We start from the raw sequence: 14,516 nt of genomic DNA, 5'->3' as shown, positions 1-14,516 counted from the left end.
TTATTGAATGAGTGCTTTTTTTATGAGAAGGGGGAAACTATATTTGTCTAGCATGTAACTGTAAGATACTAGTTGTCTACATAATTCAGTATCACTTTAAAATCACATTTTATATTATAAGTAATGGCCCAGCATTTCAAAGTCATCAGATGGAAATAATAATGAGCAATTAATGAGCACCTTGCAGCCTCAGATGGCAAGTTATGGTCCAGACACTCCTTTGCAGTTAGTGCAATTCCTGTCTTTATAAGGAAAGTCTGACACAGAGTGGTAAAAGGAAGCCTGTTGGATTAGGATAATAGTTATTTGGGAAGTAAGGGGTGGTGCAACTTCACTGTGCTTTGGCTGTAGTGACAAAAAGTATTCCTTAAAAACTTTTTTCTTTTCTGCCCTCTTTTTCCCCCAAGCCAGCCATTGAGAAATGGCCAAATCATTACCTATAGTAGCCCAGGAAGACTTGGATAGCTTTACCTTGACCAGGACAAGCTCAGGCTTTGCACTCAAAGCCTTTCATATTTCGTGGAACACTCACATCTCGGTGAAGCTGCTGACCAGCCAGGACACTACAGAGAGGTACGTGTCTTATTTGGCCAACTAAGCCAGCAGGTGGGCAGCACAGACCTGCAGCAATGGCACCAAAATGAATCATAGCATGTCCAGAATCATCTGATCCCTAAACACATCTCCATTCCTAGAAATCCTGAGAAGCAAGCTCTGGATTTTTTTTTTTAAATTTATAAAAGTAGAGCCTAATCCTGAAGTCATTAACTATTTCTACTACAATAATGTCTACAAACCCTGATCAGTAATACTCAGCATGCTATGGTATTACATCTTTCTGGACATCCCTGAAGAGATCTCAGATGAATTTAATCTAAACCAGCACGTACAAGTGAGGGAGTAGAGAAATGGGAAGAGAAAGGGAGAATGGTCAGGGTTACAGGGCAGTAAGATGTGTACGTGTCCTAATTATAAAAACAAGAGGAGTAACTGATGGGCGTCAGCTTACTGACCACAAAATTCCAGTGTGCGACAAGCACAGAAAGTTTCCAGGAATAACCACAAGCTACTTTGATGAAGCAAGACCAATGTATTTTAGGGAATGCACTGACCTGACTGTTTATCAAAAAAGGAGTGTCTGATGTGCATCTACAGACTAGTTACTCTTGTTAACTGAGAACACTGCCATTCAGGTGGCTTTTGTTAAAATGAAAATACAAAAGTATCCTACTCGAATACATAGTGTTTAATTTGTTCCATTATAAAGGTGGGGAGGAAAAAACAGTATTTCATACAAATATTTTTTTAATGACAGTTTAAATTGTCAGTGATACTTCAAAAAACAAATGCTGCCAGAATTTGGGAACAGTTAAAAATTGTAAGGTTTTTGGTTGGGGGGAGGGGGGGCGATTTTGTAATTGGAACCAATGTTGTTTTGTTTGGTAGCTTTTTTAAAGAAAAGAGTTTCCTCTGTCCCTGTCCACATTTTCTTTAAATCAAACAAACTCCAAAACAAAATAGTTAGTTACAGAAATCAACATTTTACTTTGCTTTGAATTTAACACGCTACCCTGATTTGGCATCTTTTCCCTCAAACTTGCTCCCTAAAACTAAAGCCACTGTTCCGCTTGTCTCTTTCTGCCGTTCTGATCTCTTTACGCTACACAGTGCATAGGATATCTGGGAGAATAAACTGTGTTTTACTCTGGCTGCAAAAAGTTTAACTGTGTGCTGATGATAACTATCTAGATTTGTGGAAATAAGTGTGAAAACAGGTGGGGCTGTGAATTACTTCTAGTGATCAGTTTACAGGGTTGTGAATCAATACAGTAAATATGAGAAACTGAAACTGAAGTATCAACGTAAAGGCTGGTTAGAATAATGAGAATGAGCTCCAGGTCTGTTGAAATCAACTGAACTTTGAATGAATTCCAATGAATTTTCAGCTCACAAGTACCATAAAGTAGAGATAATTAGATCTTTAAAATCAAACATACAATTAACAAAAATTGAATGAAGTTCAATTCAAGACAGAAGTTCAGTTATTTCCATGAAAAGGCACAACTGAATTGACAATTCAGTGTTTCCTGTCCATGAAGAAGTAACTGTTTGAAGTCCTTAGACAACAAAACTTTATTCTTCTGATTATGATCAAAGCAAAGCTTTGCTATTCTCTGTAAATAAACTGTTTGAATTCAGGTCTACAATCCAACCACAGTTGAACTTGAATCAAATTTGGCAAAGTCACTAGAGTGGTACTGCTTACATAAAATCTGAACTTGGCTTAAATTTTCTATCGTTCTGTGACATGCTATATGATATCATGTATCACTTATATAATATGATCCCATTAGATAAGCATGGAAAATCATAATTTCCTTGCAAATGTGGATCTTGCTAATAGCAAAAGGATACAATACAAGTTCTTGGGGACAGTAAGAGGAAAAAACTTGATTTTTCTTGATCTAGCATTTCATACAATTGTGCTTTCTCCTGCCTTTGCACTTCAATCCTGCTTTAAACTGTGCTTTTACGTTCATATTAAAGCATCCAGAGGTCTTTCACATTATATTAGAAAAATACATTACGCAAGGGATTGCTTTATTTTCTTAAATTGTTTGGAAGATGATATACTACTGGGTTTATCGGTAGAATTATGTTAGCTTGTGTTCAACCATATGGTTATCTCTCATTTCCATGTCCTACGCTATCTCATCTCTAGCTGAAATTCCCTTCAGTCTAATCTGCCTCTAACCCTTGCTATTTTTTTTACAGGCAGTGGAAGTTGCTACTTCAGGATATAGCAAATGTCAGAGGCTATGAGTCTGAACGTCTCCTGCCTTCTCTTGGGATTTACCAGTACCATGGACTTCTGGGGATAGTGACTGAATGGATGAACAATGGATCCCTCCACTCACTCATTCATGAGGTACATACAAGAAGTCATCTTATATGTGACAAAATTAATTACAAGGTCAGCCAAAAGAGAACACTCAGCATATAAATTACGGACAGTTGTTGGAGTCAATCTGTTCTTTACCTTCTGTATTATACTTCTGTCTATTGTCAAATGAAAATGTAAATAGCAACACTTTCATACTACCAAAACTTGTATTTTTGTGTTACTTAGCATCAACTGTACTCAGAACTTCCATTTCCCTTACTCATAAGGATCCTGTTGGATGTGGCTGAGGGGCTGCATTACCTTCACAGCCTCGAGCCTGCTTTCTGCCACTGCAACCTAAAACCTTCCAACGTGCTTTTGGATGAGCAGTACAGAGCCAAGGTGGGAGCTTCTACTTTTAGCCTTCTAATGTAAAATCCAGTGATTGTCCTATTGTTGCATATACTTATCCTAATAGTCAACATTTAATACCAAGACTTGAGGTATTGTTACTAAAATTTACTTTTTCTGCCATCTCTGTAGATATCAGATTATGGTCTGACCAACTGGAGGAAACAGCAACTGAGGTCAGACCTGCAAAACTGCAATTGGAGAAACCAGGATTTAGTGTATCTCCCTCCTGAAATACTTGAAGGTGGCCTTCCTTCCCAGGAAGGTGATATTTACAGGTGAATGGGATTTCTAAGGGCAGGTCATACCTAGTCCTTGCTACATTCTGCAATGTTGCTGAAATACTTATTTTCAAAGACACCACAGTAAAAGTGCCAGATCTACATAATGTAGTAGGATGGTGTTCCACATAAGGCCAGTTACAGCAGTGAATTAAAATTGAAATTCCTTGTATTTAGTGAATAATATAGCAAGGTTAAGAACTGTTCTCAAAGTTTGCCATATAAATGTTTATATAATGGACCTAAATGTTTAAAAAGTGTAACACAGCTGCCAAAACTTTTTCATATACATTTCAAAACCTAATAACTACAATTCACATGGCTTCTAAGCATGAACTATTGTTGGCTTTAGTTTCAGGAAGAACTGTTGATGCCTAGATGAGGCCCAGGTAAAAAGACCTTTCTCTCAGTAGCGTCCCATTAAGTCCTATGGAGTCACTGCTGGAATAACTGAGCCACTCAAGCATTCATACTTTTTAAGTAAGGTGATTTATACAAAGGAGGAAGTTGACCTACTGCTATGTGTCCCTTCTGGACATGTTACATGCTTCATGGTTGCCTGAACAAATGAGACAACTTCAAATTGCAACTATTGTCTGTATGGATATTCATCCTTACAATCGGCATGCAGAACCTGTGGACTAACATTATAAGTAACTTTTAAGTGTGATCACCCTTCTGCTCTCAGAGGTTTTATGGAGGCAACAATTTTAAGCTCCTGATTTATTGTCACAGAGGCAGGCTCTAAATGAGTCAATGCATACACTTGAAGAGACCTATGAATGATGTGACTAACCAGATGTTACTCATAAACACGAGACTTCTGTGCAGGAAGAGTGCTGGCTTGCTTTCAGGTGGCATAATTCATCTTCCAGCCTGTCACTCTTATATAACTTTAGATGCTCAGATGTGACTCAGTGCGTGAGACAGGTGCACATTTACACAGTGGTGCAGCAAACGGAAGTATGTGCCATATATGAAATATTACTTAAGTACATGTAAATTACACGTGTGTCCACATTACATTAATACTTTGCTAGAGGGTATTTAAGTATAAGCACTTTCAGATTTTATGTGGAAATAAGGCAGAAGAGAAAGAAGGTTCTTTTAAACATTGTAATTCAGCACTACAAGCAAGATATGAGTAAGCAGATAAGTTTGTCCCGGAACTGCTTCTTCCCCTTTTGATTGCTTTGCTTCTGACTCATCCATAGCCGCCTTTCTCTCTTCCAGCAGCCTCCTTGCTTCTCCCTCTGATTTTACAGACTGAGCTTTTTACCAAACTATATTTTATACCATCTGAATTGTGGGTTATATATGTAGATCTATGGTATCACTGGAATACTTCCTAGGATGTTAGAAAACGAAAAAGACATTTGGAGCACCATCAAAATTTGCTGAAGAAAATCTACACGCAGTGGGTCAGAATCAATTCTGGTAGGTTAACTGATGCACTTGACAGTACCTGCAGAAAAGTCCAGCTCATTCAGTTGCTATTTAAATTACTTGAGGGAAAAAAAAATCAAACCCAAAAATGATAGAAAAAGGAGAACAGAAGGTTCTGAAATTCATAAGAGCAAAAGGAGATAGGGTGGTAACCTGAAATGTAATTCTAATTGACCCTAGTTTTAAAAAATTAATTCAAACTGATGTATTATTTAAGAGCAGTTCAGTTGAAAACTGAAACTTAATAATGCAAGAAAAAGGATCTCATCAAACGAGGAAAGGCTTGGATAGACTTTGTCTTGAAAAACTCCTTTCTCTTAAACCAATAAACTTTCTCTTGGAAATGAGAACATAGATTTGGATTGCAAACTAATGAACGGTCCTTCACTGCTCTTTTTTTCCCAGTTTTGGAATACTGTGTTGGGAGAGCCTAAGCAGACGGAAACCTTTTGAAGGTATTTATCCCTCTTGCTTATGTCATACTTTGTTGCCTTCATCTTTTCCACAAATTCCTTGTTGTAGGGAAACTATGATACAAACAGCACTGTCTTTTCAGGTGTCCCTTTACCTTATATTACTGCTACAGCACATAGCTCCACATTATGGGATGTAAAGATTAGAATCCCTCAACAAATACTTTGTGTTTCCAAAGCAGCTGATCTTTCTGCAGGGGAAAGTTGTAGCTTCTCTACCCGTCGGGTATCATCTCTCTGCTTGCTGAAGCACTCTGTTGCTGAGTTGGGTTTTCCATTTACCTTTAGTGAGAAAAAATGCCACTACATATTTGACAATTGTCACTTTAAAATCAGGGACCATTTTAGTGACAAGTAGCTAACTGGATGAGCAGAATGCTCATTTTTAAAGGTCCTGTGAGTTTCAAACCCCAATCAAGAAATGCCAGCTCATGCTTAATTCTCAGGGAATCTTACCTTCTTACATGAAAGTGCGAGCAGTTTTAAAGAACTTAGTTGGCAAAGCATTGTATAATAACTGTCACAGTCTAGGAATGATCCCTGTTTCATGGAGGTGGAGATCAAGGAAAGGCTTCTTTGCTATTGGCTCGGTTCTGCATGGCAAACTGTATTTTACAGGCCAAGGACGTTTTAAAAATACTGCATAGGATAGTATCTTAATGTTCATACAGCTTATGGCTGCCATCTTGTGGCTGCCCAAAGTAGATTTTTTTTTGTTTTACAATAGGAGTTCTATTCTTACAATGCAGGTGTAATGCTTTATATCAAACTGTGTGCTTAGAAAATACCCATAATAATTAAATGTATTCCTGAGGCATCTGCGCATGTAGTTTACAATGTGTGTTTACATATCCATTTGTGACTTATTGTTTGGACAGAGTTCTTTACTCTGAAATGTTCTGTTGCAATAAGTAGTTATTGTTAAAGGTTAGCATATTTATTTGCAACAATACTAATATATTTTTGCTTTTAAAAAAGCAGTCTTTGCTTTAAAACACACAAAACAACTGAATATAATTTAAAGAGAGTTCTGAGGTCTTTATTTTTTGGAATGACATTTTCCTATAAATTGCAGGCCAAACAACCCTGCTGGAAGTTTTGACAGGAATCCGCAGCAGTTTGCGGCCTGGCATTTCAGAAAAGTTTATTCCAAGCAATTTTCCCGAGAGGAATAGACTGTTGCACTTTATCGCTCTGTGCTGGCATCAAGAACCAGATTATAGACCATGTACTGCAGGTAAGGTTCAGGATTTTCTTTCTTTGCAAGATTTGTGGCAGAGGTAGTCTTACTGGGAACATTGCTCTAGGACTCTAAATCAATGACTGAATAACTGAGGTAGTCTTTAGATCATCAGAGTACTGTAGATGGCTTTTCTAACTGAAGCTTCCTACCAGAAATGGATTGCTTACCTCCAAAATTGTGTTTAGTAGAAAGTAAAAATGAGTGCAAACAAAGGAAGGAATATTATCAACTATATATACTAGTTTAACACAGATCAACCTGTCTCCAACATTTCTTGATTCCAGTGCATAATCACTTCCCTTTTGAAGTGTGCTATCATTGTTTACTTTAGTGGAATTGTTATGTTTATCATACCTTTCTAAAAAGATAGCCAAGAAAAGCTAAAGTGCTGAGGAAGCAATGTGCATATAATTTTACTGTGATAGATTTATACAGTCATGTCTAAATCTTTTGCAAGTAAGTTCACTGCATCTGTATGAACATTTAAGAAAATGTGATTTCAATGTGACTGTAACCGTTCTTTAAAATCCGTTCAAAAAGGAAACTGAGAGGAGTTATGACGTAGAAGTTATATTAAACTAATTTCATAAGGTTCATCCAGCTACTCAACATAATAGTGAAGTTAGTTGCAATACACTGATGCCTAAATATAGAAACGCTTCCATATGCAATGTGGTACTTAAATTGCTAAAATGCTCTATTACCCCTTCAGAATGTGTAGACCTTCTAAATGGAATTTTGACAAGTATAAATAAGGAGGCAATTTCCACTGCAATCTACAATCTGATGGATGCAAAGGTTAGTGCAAAACTAAGTTTTGTTCTCCTATAAGGGCATGACTTGATTCTTTCAATTGCAATCTTTGTGGTCCAAAACCAGAAAAGGTTTTGTCTTCATTGTTTTATTGGACATGCCAGAGAGCTGGAGAGTACCTTTTGGTACTTCAGGTTCATTCAGGAATTACAGAAAGTAGATCTTGTGAGGTTCTCTAGAAACCATACCAATTTCTACCTGAGATTAGAAAAATAGGGGAGCTTCTCTTTCCAGTCACCAGCTGTAGTCAGGCTGGTAAGCCCATGTGAGTGAGAACAAATATAAGCCTCAAGTAGATCAGGTTAGGGCTAGAATCAAGGGCAATTTTTGTTGAATGTACTGGTAAATTTATTCCAAAACCTGGACACCGACAGTAGCTATGTGAGTGAGAACAAATATAAGCCTCAAGTAGATCAGGTTAGGGCTAGAATCAAGGGCAATTTTTGTTGTATGTACTGGTAAGAAATTTATTCCAAAACCTGGACACCAACAGTAGCTGCTGCAGCAATACCAGTACCAGCACTTTTCTTTGTATGCTTTGCTGTTTCTAAATTGATATGCTTCAGGCACAAGATGCTGCTTGTCCTAGGGTCTAAGAGGGTTCTCTGATACCACAGGAATGGATGGGGAACAGCCAACAACTGAGGGATACAGCTAAGTCCATATATGTCTACGTTGCCATGGGAAATCTGGCACCAATCTGCCACAAATATAGTTATAGCCTATCTAGTTAATTTAGTCATAGTGGGAAAACTAGTGACACATGCTTCAACCCTTGGACAAGTATTCTGATTCCATTTACACCCATGCTGTGTTGTTGGTTTCACCACTGTGCTTATGCGAGTTGTTTACGTTGATGCATGCTGGACTATTTCCACATGTTGCAATCACCTTCTGGGATTATAGAACAGACTTGACCAATGTTTTAATAGGTGGCATGGTTATACTCCAAGACATTTTTACTACTGTTGAAGTTTATTTAGGACTCTACTGCCAAATACTCTATAATCTAATTCTTCAATCTCCCTTGAGCAAGGTTTTATTTTTCTATTTGCTAAGTTAGCAAAGAGCACTATTTATTGTTCAAACAACTGAACTGATATGTCCAAAATGACTGTGAAAATGCTACTGGAGATTCTTGAAAATGGATCGATTCATAAGCATTGAAGTATAAAAACCGAAAATAGTTGAACAAATCTGCTGCAGATGTACAAAATGGTAAAAAGTTACAAGTATTGACACATCCTTATTGCAGCCTGTTTGGCATACTAAACACAGGATGGTCCTGCTGTTTGGATACTTAAAGGAAAACATGTTATAGCTAGCCCAATCTCTCTCTTTCAACACAGGGCTATTTTCACCTTCCCCTGCATGATTCAAAACTGGGTTTTAAAATAAATTTGAAACAGCAGAAATAGTAACAGGGTAGAGTTGTGTCAGATTCTATGTCTGCTTATGTGTGTTATAATGCAAAATTGCTCTGTGCAATTCACTGTTACTATATATATCAGTGTACCTGAGTGTATAATATATATTGCCAGCATAAACTTTCAGTGTGTTGCTCTTGAAGTGTGAATTGAACTAACCATATGTATACTTACTAGAGTTACTGTGCTATTTTTTCCAGGAGATGGCACTTAATGCATGCAAAGGTTCAGAAACATACATGTTGCAGACAGGCATATGCAATAGAGAGGTGAGTATGTGGCATGAGAGTTTTACAAGTGTATTTCATAAGCTGCTTGTTTCTCCTGCCAGCCCTGACAATGTAGAATACAAACAAAATGGAGCAAAGTGGGGCAAAATGTCCCTAGCAAGGATAACTCCATCCAGTTAACCAACAAAATCCACTGTTTTACCTTTTTCCGAGCAGCTGACTCTGATGTTGCTCTTGCAAATACAACCTCCTCCATTTAAGAATTGCTCTGAAACCTCTCCTTCTTGAAGAGGTCCTAGCGAAATGGCAGAAATCTAACCTTTCTTGTAGCGTGTTCGAAATGATGGCTGGAAAAAGTCTTGGGCTAAATTTTAGCATTTTCAACCAATTTTCTCAGATCAAGGCTAACTGCTTTGTGATCACTCCAAAATACAGTTCAATCCCATTTTCAAAGTGATTTTTGGTGCTTGTGGCAGGCCTGCCAATACTGAAAGATACAGAGAGAGAACTGAAGCTCACATGCCTGGATCAGAGCTAGCTTTAAACAGCTCAAGTTCTGGTGACACCATGGCTGCTCGCAGCACAGGCTGCAGAAGCATTCTAGGACAGTTAGCTATGGCTCTGTGCTGCCACGGTGAGCCAAGGTAACCAGCTGAAGTTGAATTATGTATGTCTGTAGGCCCAGCAGCTGCATATACCCACCCTGCCCTGCACTGTGATATTACTGCCTGATATTCCAAAAGAAAGCTGCTTAAAAAAGGTTTTGGAACAGAAGTTCCAAGAATATAATTCTTCTCTATTTTGATCTTTTTCAGGTCATCTGTTCACCAAAACCCAATCACATAATCAGCAAGAAAATTCCTTTTGTAGTGCCAAGCTTGTCAACTATTCTATTTGATAGCAGTGCAAATAATACAGGAAGAGAAAATATTCTTGAGATGGGTCTGTCAAATACTATCCCACAGAACACAAGAACAAAGAAAGGTCTCTATCTTGAAACATATTCAGCTCCAACTATTCTAAGAAAAGGATAAATATTACCAGTTGTTCCATATACATGCTATTTTCCATGTAAAATTGTCCCTTCTTCAGTGTACAGCTGTGCCCTCTACTGGTATCACTTGAAGCATGAGGTGCCACAATACCTTTTGATTAAGTGTATAGATCAAAAAGCCTCTTTTGGTAAATTTTTTTAGAACCCTGACCTGTAACGTACAGCTGCCTTTCCCTCACACATCAAATATTGCCTGTTGGTTTTGACAGGACAAGTCCCTCCTGGGACCCATGCTGTCTTATGCCACCAGGAATAACTGCTTTTTTGTAATTTACCAATAAGAACAGGAGATATGTTATAAAAAGACTGTGTTGCCAGGAACATGTGAATGATTCCTGGTAATTGCCATTCCTATACAAATAACTTCCTTTGTCTTTGCGACATGGATTTGTCCTGTCAAAGTGTTCAAATGTGTGCAAAGTGATATATTTCCTTAAAAGCTTTTTCTGTACTCCTCATGCCTTTGGATAGAGAAGTTGAGCCATAGGAAGTCAATTCGCTTAGAGCAACATCTGCATTTCCAAGCATTCTAGTTCTGATCAATAGCTGTCAGACTTATGGACAGACTAGAATGTTCCATAACTTCGGAAACAAATTCCTACCGACAGTTTGAAAAAGTCAGATTTGTGTAGTAATATATGCCACAATCTTCTGAGGAATAATGATATATTAACAAGGGCCCAGAGAACAGCTAGTAATAACTAAGGACTCTCAAGTTAGTTTTCACTTCAGTTCCAGTCCTCTGCAGTGGCTGACACGTGTATAATGATCTGTTGGTGTTCCATTCAAGGCTCTCATCTGATTCATCTTAAACTTCTTCTAGATCACCCAGGTTCTGACAGTAGAAAATCAAATTCCTTTTGCACAGTTCCTTTATACGGTTCAACTGCAGGCAAAGAAAGCAATCAGCAGAAGGACCCACCGCTGGCTCTTAAGCACAGACCACAACCTATGCATCTGGAACAAGCAGTGACAGGTAAGACCCCATTTCCAGTTTGAGGTGGCAATATTTTCCTTGGCCAGATCTTAGTGATTAAATTGTTTAAAGTTTGGAGGACACAGTTCTTTCTAAATTTTGTGCACATTTTCAGGTCTTTAGTGTAATAACTCCTCCAAACATGATACAAATGTCTCATGTGTTTGTGTATAACTCCTACGTTCTCAGAAGTTCAGGCATTGGCCACTGAGAACATTGGCTTTTTTTCCCAGGGCCATATTCAGGCTGAAAACAGTTTGGAAAAGACCATAATAAAAATACAAAAAACCCATAGCATACATTGAATGTGAAAGACATTAGTTGTTTAAGTCTGGTATTTTTGTAATTTTAAGCTGTGTATTCTATACCTTTACAAAAGTAGCTACTGACTACAGAAATGGGTGACCAGGAGGATGAGGGACCATCTTACTTTTTCCTACTGAACAGAGGCAGAAAAGGCCAGCTTCTGATTTGTGAAGCCTACCTCTGCTTGTAGGTGAAAAGTTCATAAAGCTTTTTGCTAACTTTCTGCAAGCTGGCCTACGACAGTCCTCATATCTAGTGTGGCCATCCTTCTCCAATTTACTTCTGAGTGATGACATACCTTCTGGATAAATCAACAGACTAGTTCATGCAGGAAAAGTTCACCACAGAACTCTGCTGGGAACAATCAGAATGACAGAGGCATGGTCTCCAAAGCAACAATGGCTTTTGGTTACTAATTTTTCTCTTGGTCTATGGTATTTACTGTATATTAAAAACCCTAATGTCATTACTAAGTATTCTAATCAGTTTGTGAAGAGAGACAGAATCCAAAGTTCTTGATCATTTTGCCGAGAGTTACTACTTTTGTTACTAGCTTGGCTTTGACACATATTCAAGTTCCCAGTTTCACAATACAAACAGTCCTACTACCCTCAACTACCTATTATCTGTTCTTCCGCTTTCTACAGGACAAAGTTTTCTCATCTATGTCGAGCCAAGCTGCTTTGCATAAAGTTTGATGCAGATGCTAGATGAACAGCACGAGACCTGCAAATCTCCCCTTACACAATCTGAGCACTTAATATTATCTTTAGAAACACTTAGTTTCAGTAATCTGATCTTCATGAGTTTTGAACAAAAGATCAAAGTACATTGGACTAGTTTTAAACAGAGCATGCAAATATACTAACTCTTCCTGATCCTTTCCTCAACTGAGTTTATATTTCTGGTGTTGATGTTATCACTTGCTAACAACTCCTGGAAGAAAAGAGCACTTAGTTTATCTGATTTTGTTTCCTTTTCACTCGAGATCCTTGCTGCAAAAGAAACTGCTGTCAAATACTAGCCTGCCAGAGACAGACCATACTGAGCTGCATGACAGAAGGACGCCTCAACCACATCCTTGATATCCTTCGCTCACAGCAAACATTGTCACGAATGGATTACGAAACAATTACCTCTTACCCCACAGTGACTGGCCGTGCTCGGGCATTGCTGGACACTTGCCTTTGCCTTGGAGAGAGCGCAGCACAGGTTGTAGTGACTGCACTTTCAGTGACCAAATGTAGTCCTCTGGGACGAGGCAGCCATTGCCCAGACAGTCCTTCTAAGGTAAAGAGGCTCTTGTTGTGACTTATTCATGGATCAGAGCACTGGTAATTTGGAATGGCAATGATTCACATCAATTCCTCATAACCCACTGACTGAAGTCAATCATTCCTACTGCCCATGATTTTAGTCCTCTAGTGGAAAAAGTTAGCTGGATTAAAAGGTCAAGTCAACCACTGCCTGTAGAAATTACCAACACTGGTGTAACAAATACTAATTTGGACCTCAGAGATGGGAGGAGTGCAATGTGTGCCACAAGAAATATAATTCAAGTCAGATGACATCTTATTCCTTGATTTTTTTCCTTTTTTTTTAGATGGGAGGAAAATGGATCATAACACTATGGAAGAATAGCTGTTACTAAATCCTTACAAATAAGAATAGCAAACAGGGTACTGGATGAGGAGAAAAAGATTACTGCCTTTCACTGAACTCATATCTGAGCCAGCCATTAGAATGAAAGGTTAAGAGAATCAAGAAATATTTCTTTAACAGGGCCTTAAGATATGGAAATTTTATATTATGCATAAAAATTATTTTATTTTCATTCACAAATGGTGATACACTCTAAAAATGGGGCACTGAAAGCAGCACTTTGGAGAGGTGGCGCTTAAAGTATTTACTGAATGGAAAAAAGTTAACACCTTACATCCGTGTGGTTCTCTAAGTATGTCTGCAGTTCAAATGTAAAATTAGGAGGAAAAGGTACCAAGGTGATCATTTGAAACAGTGCTTCTGTTGAACTATGAAGGGAAGTAGTAAGATTATTTTAATTATAATGAAAATGAGGTTATAGAAGATGCTGGTTTTTTTAAGGCACAATGGAATTGCTTCAAGCTTCATGGCACTGGATTAACATGAGAACTTGTTATACAATCTACAAGTATTTCAAATGCAAAACCATGTTACTCTGTTTCCCTATGTTACATTTGTTCTCTCTACAGTTTCAAACTGTTTATTGAATTCAGTAGTTTGGCAGGTTGCAATTTTAAATACAAGGATGATGTGTTTTCTAGGCTTACCTAAGATATAAGAAATTCGTCACATCACATACTATAATGCTGCTGGAACCATAAACATTTTTTAATGTAAATTCATTAAGCTTTAAGACTACCTTGAGATAATATATTGTTACAATTAAAAGCAATGTCTATCAGAATATGTTGAAAATATTTTTGCCTATTAAAGGAGATAAACATCTATTTCACTGCTAATTTTTTTTTTTTCAATCTCCGCTTTAAATGGGAACTTCCAACAGACTAGATCAGTCTCTACTAAAAAAGGATGTCTTGCTTGTGAGGAAAAGAACTGCTGTCATGGTGTTTTGCCTGTTTAGAAGGCATAAAATAATCAGAGTAAAACAGATAATCATTCACCTGTGGGAAATATTTACAGACTTTTAAGAGGGAAACTGGCAATATTGTTGAAACTTAATTATCAGCTTTCAAAAATTACCCCATTCAGTTGTTCTGCTGGACACTATACGTCTGTGAAAGATGTGCCAACTGGCAGGCTATGCTAATTTTTGTCATTATGTTTTTGACAAACAGTTTTGGCTCTCTTCTTGAAACAGCTGCTTACTTGAGAATATCATTTGATGCCAGACCTAAAGCCAGTCTTAACTGTTAATTGCAGAACCGGCATCAAACCAGTGGGAGCACAAGTTTTCTATTTTTCCAGATGGA

General features: G+C 37.8%; 1 protein-coding gene across 1 annotated transcript; it reads left to right on the top strand.

Moving 5' to 3' along the window:
* Positions 1-421: 421 nt before the first annotated feature.
* LOC104621495 (receptor-interacting serine/threonine-protein kinase 2-like) lies at positions 422-12,855 on the top strand. Its single transcript, XM_010288004.1, has 11 exons — positions 422-573; positions 2,776-2,929; positions 3,131-3,286; positions 3,428-3,573; positions 5,428-5,477; positions 6,571-6,732; positions 7,451-7,536; positions 9,179-9,247; positions 10,024-10,192; positions 11,086-11,238; positions 12,533-12,855. Exons 1-11 carry the CDS (start codon positions 422-424, stop codon positions 12,853-12,855), a joined length of 1,620 nt encoding a protein of 539 aa, XP_010286306.1.
* Positions 12,856-14,516: the final 1,661 nt, after the last annotated feature.

This window comes from Phaethon lepturus, unplaced genomic scaffold (assembly GCF_000687285.1).
Source record: "Phaethon lepturus isolate BGI_N335 unplaced genomic scaffold, ASM68728v1 scaffold2235, whole genome shotgun sequence".
Classification (NCBI taxonomy): domain Eukaryota; kingdom Metazoa; phylum Chordata; class Aves; order Phaethontiformes; family Phaethontidae; genus Phaethon; species Phaethon lepturus.
This window is presented reverse-complemented; position numbering and strand designations above follow the sequence as displayed.

What these genes read in the sequence shown, in the direction of transcription:
- LOC104621495 (XM_010288004.1), top strand. Translation starts at nt 422, where the DNA reads ATGGCCAAATCATTACCTATAGTAGCCCAGGAAGACTTGGATAGCTTT. An exon ending in ACAATCTGATGGATGCAAAG is followed by an intron (nt 7,537 to 9,178) that starts GTTAGTGCAAAA and finishes TATTTTTTCCAG; the next exon opens with GAGATGGCACTTAATGCATG. An exon ending in TCTGGAACAAGCAGTGACAG is followed by an intron (nt 11,239 to 12,532) that starts GTAAGACCCCAT and finishes TTTTCACTCGAG; the next exon opens with ATCCTTGCTGCAAAAGAAAC.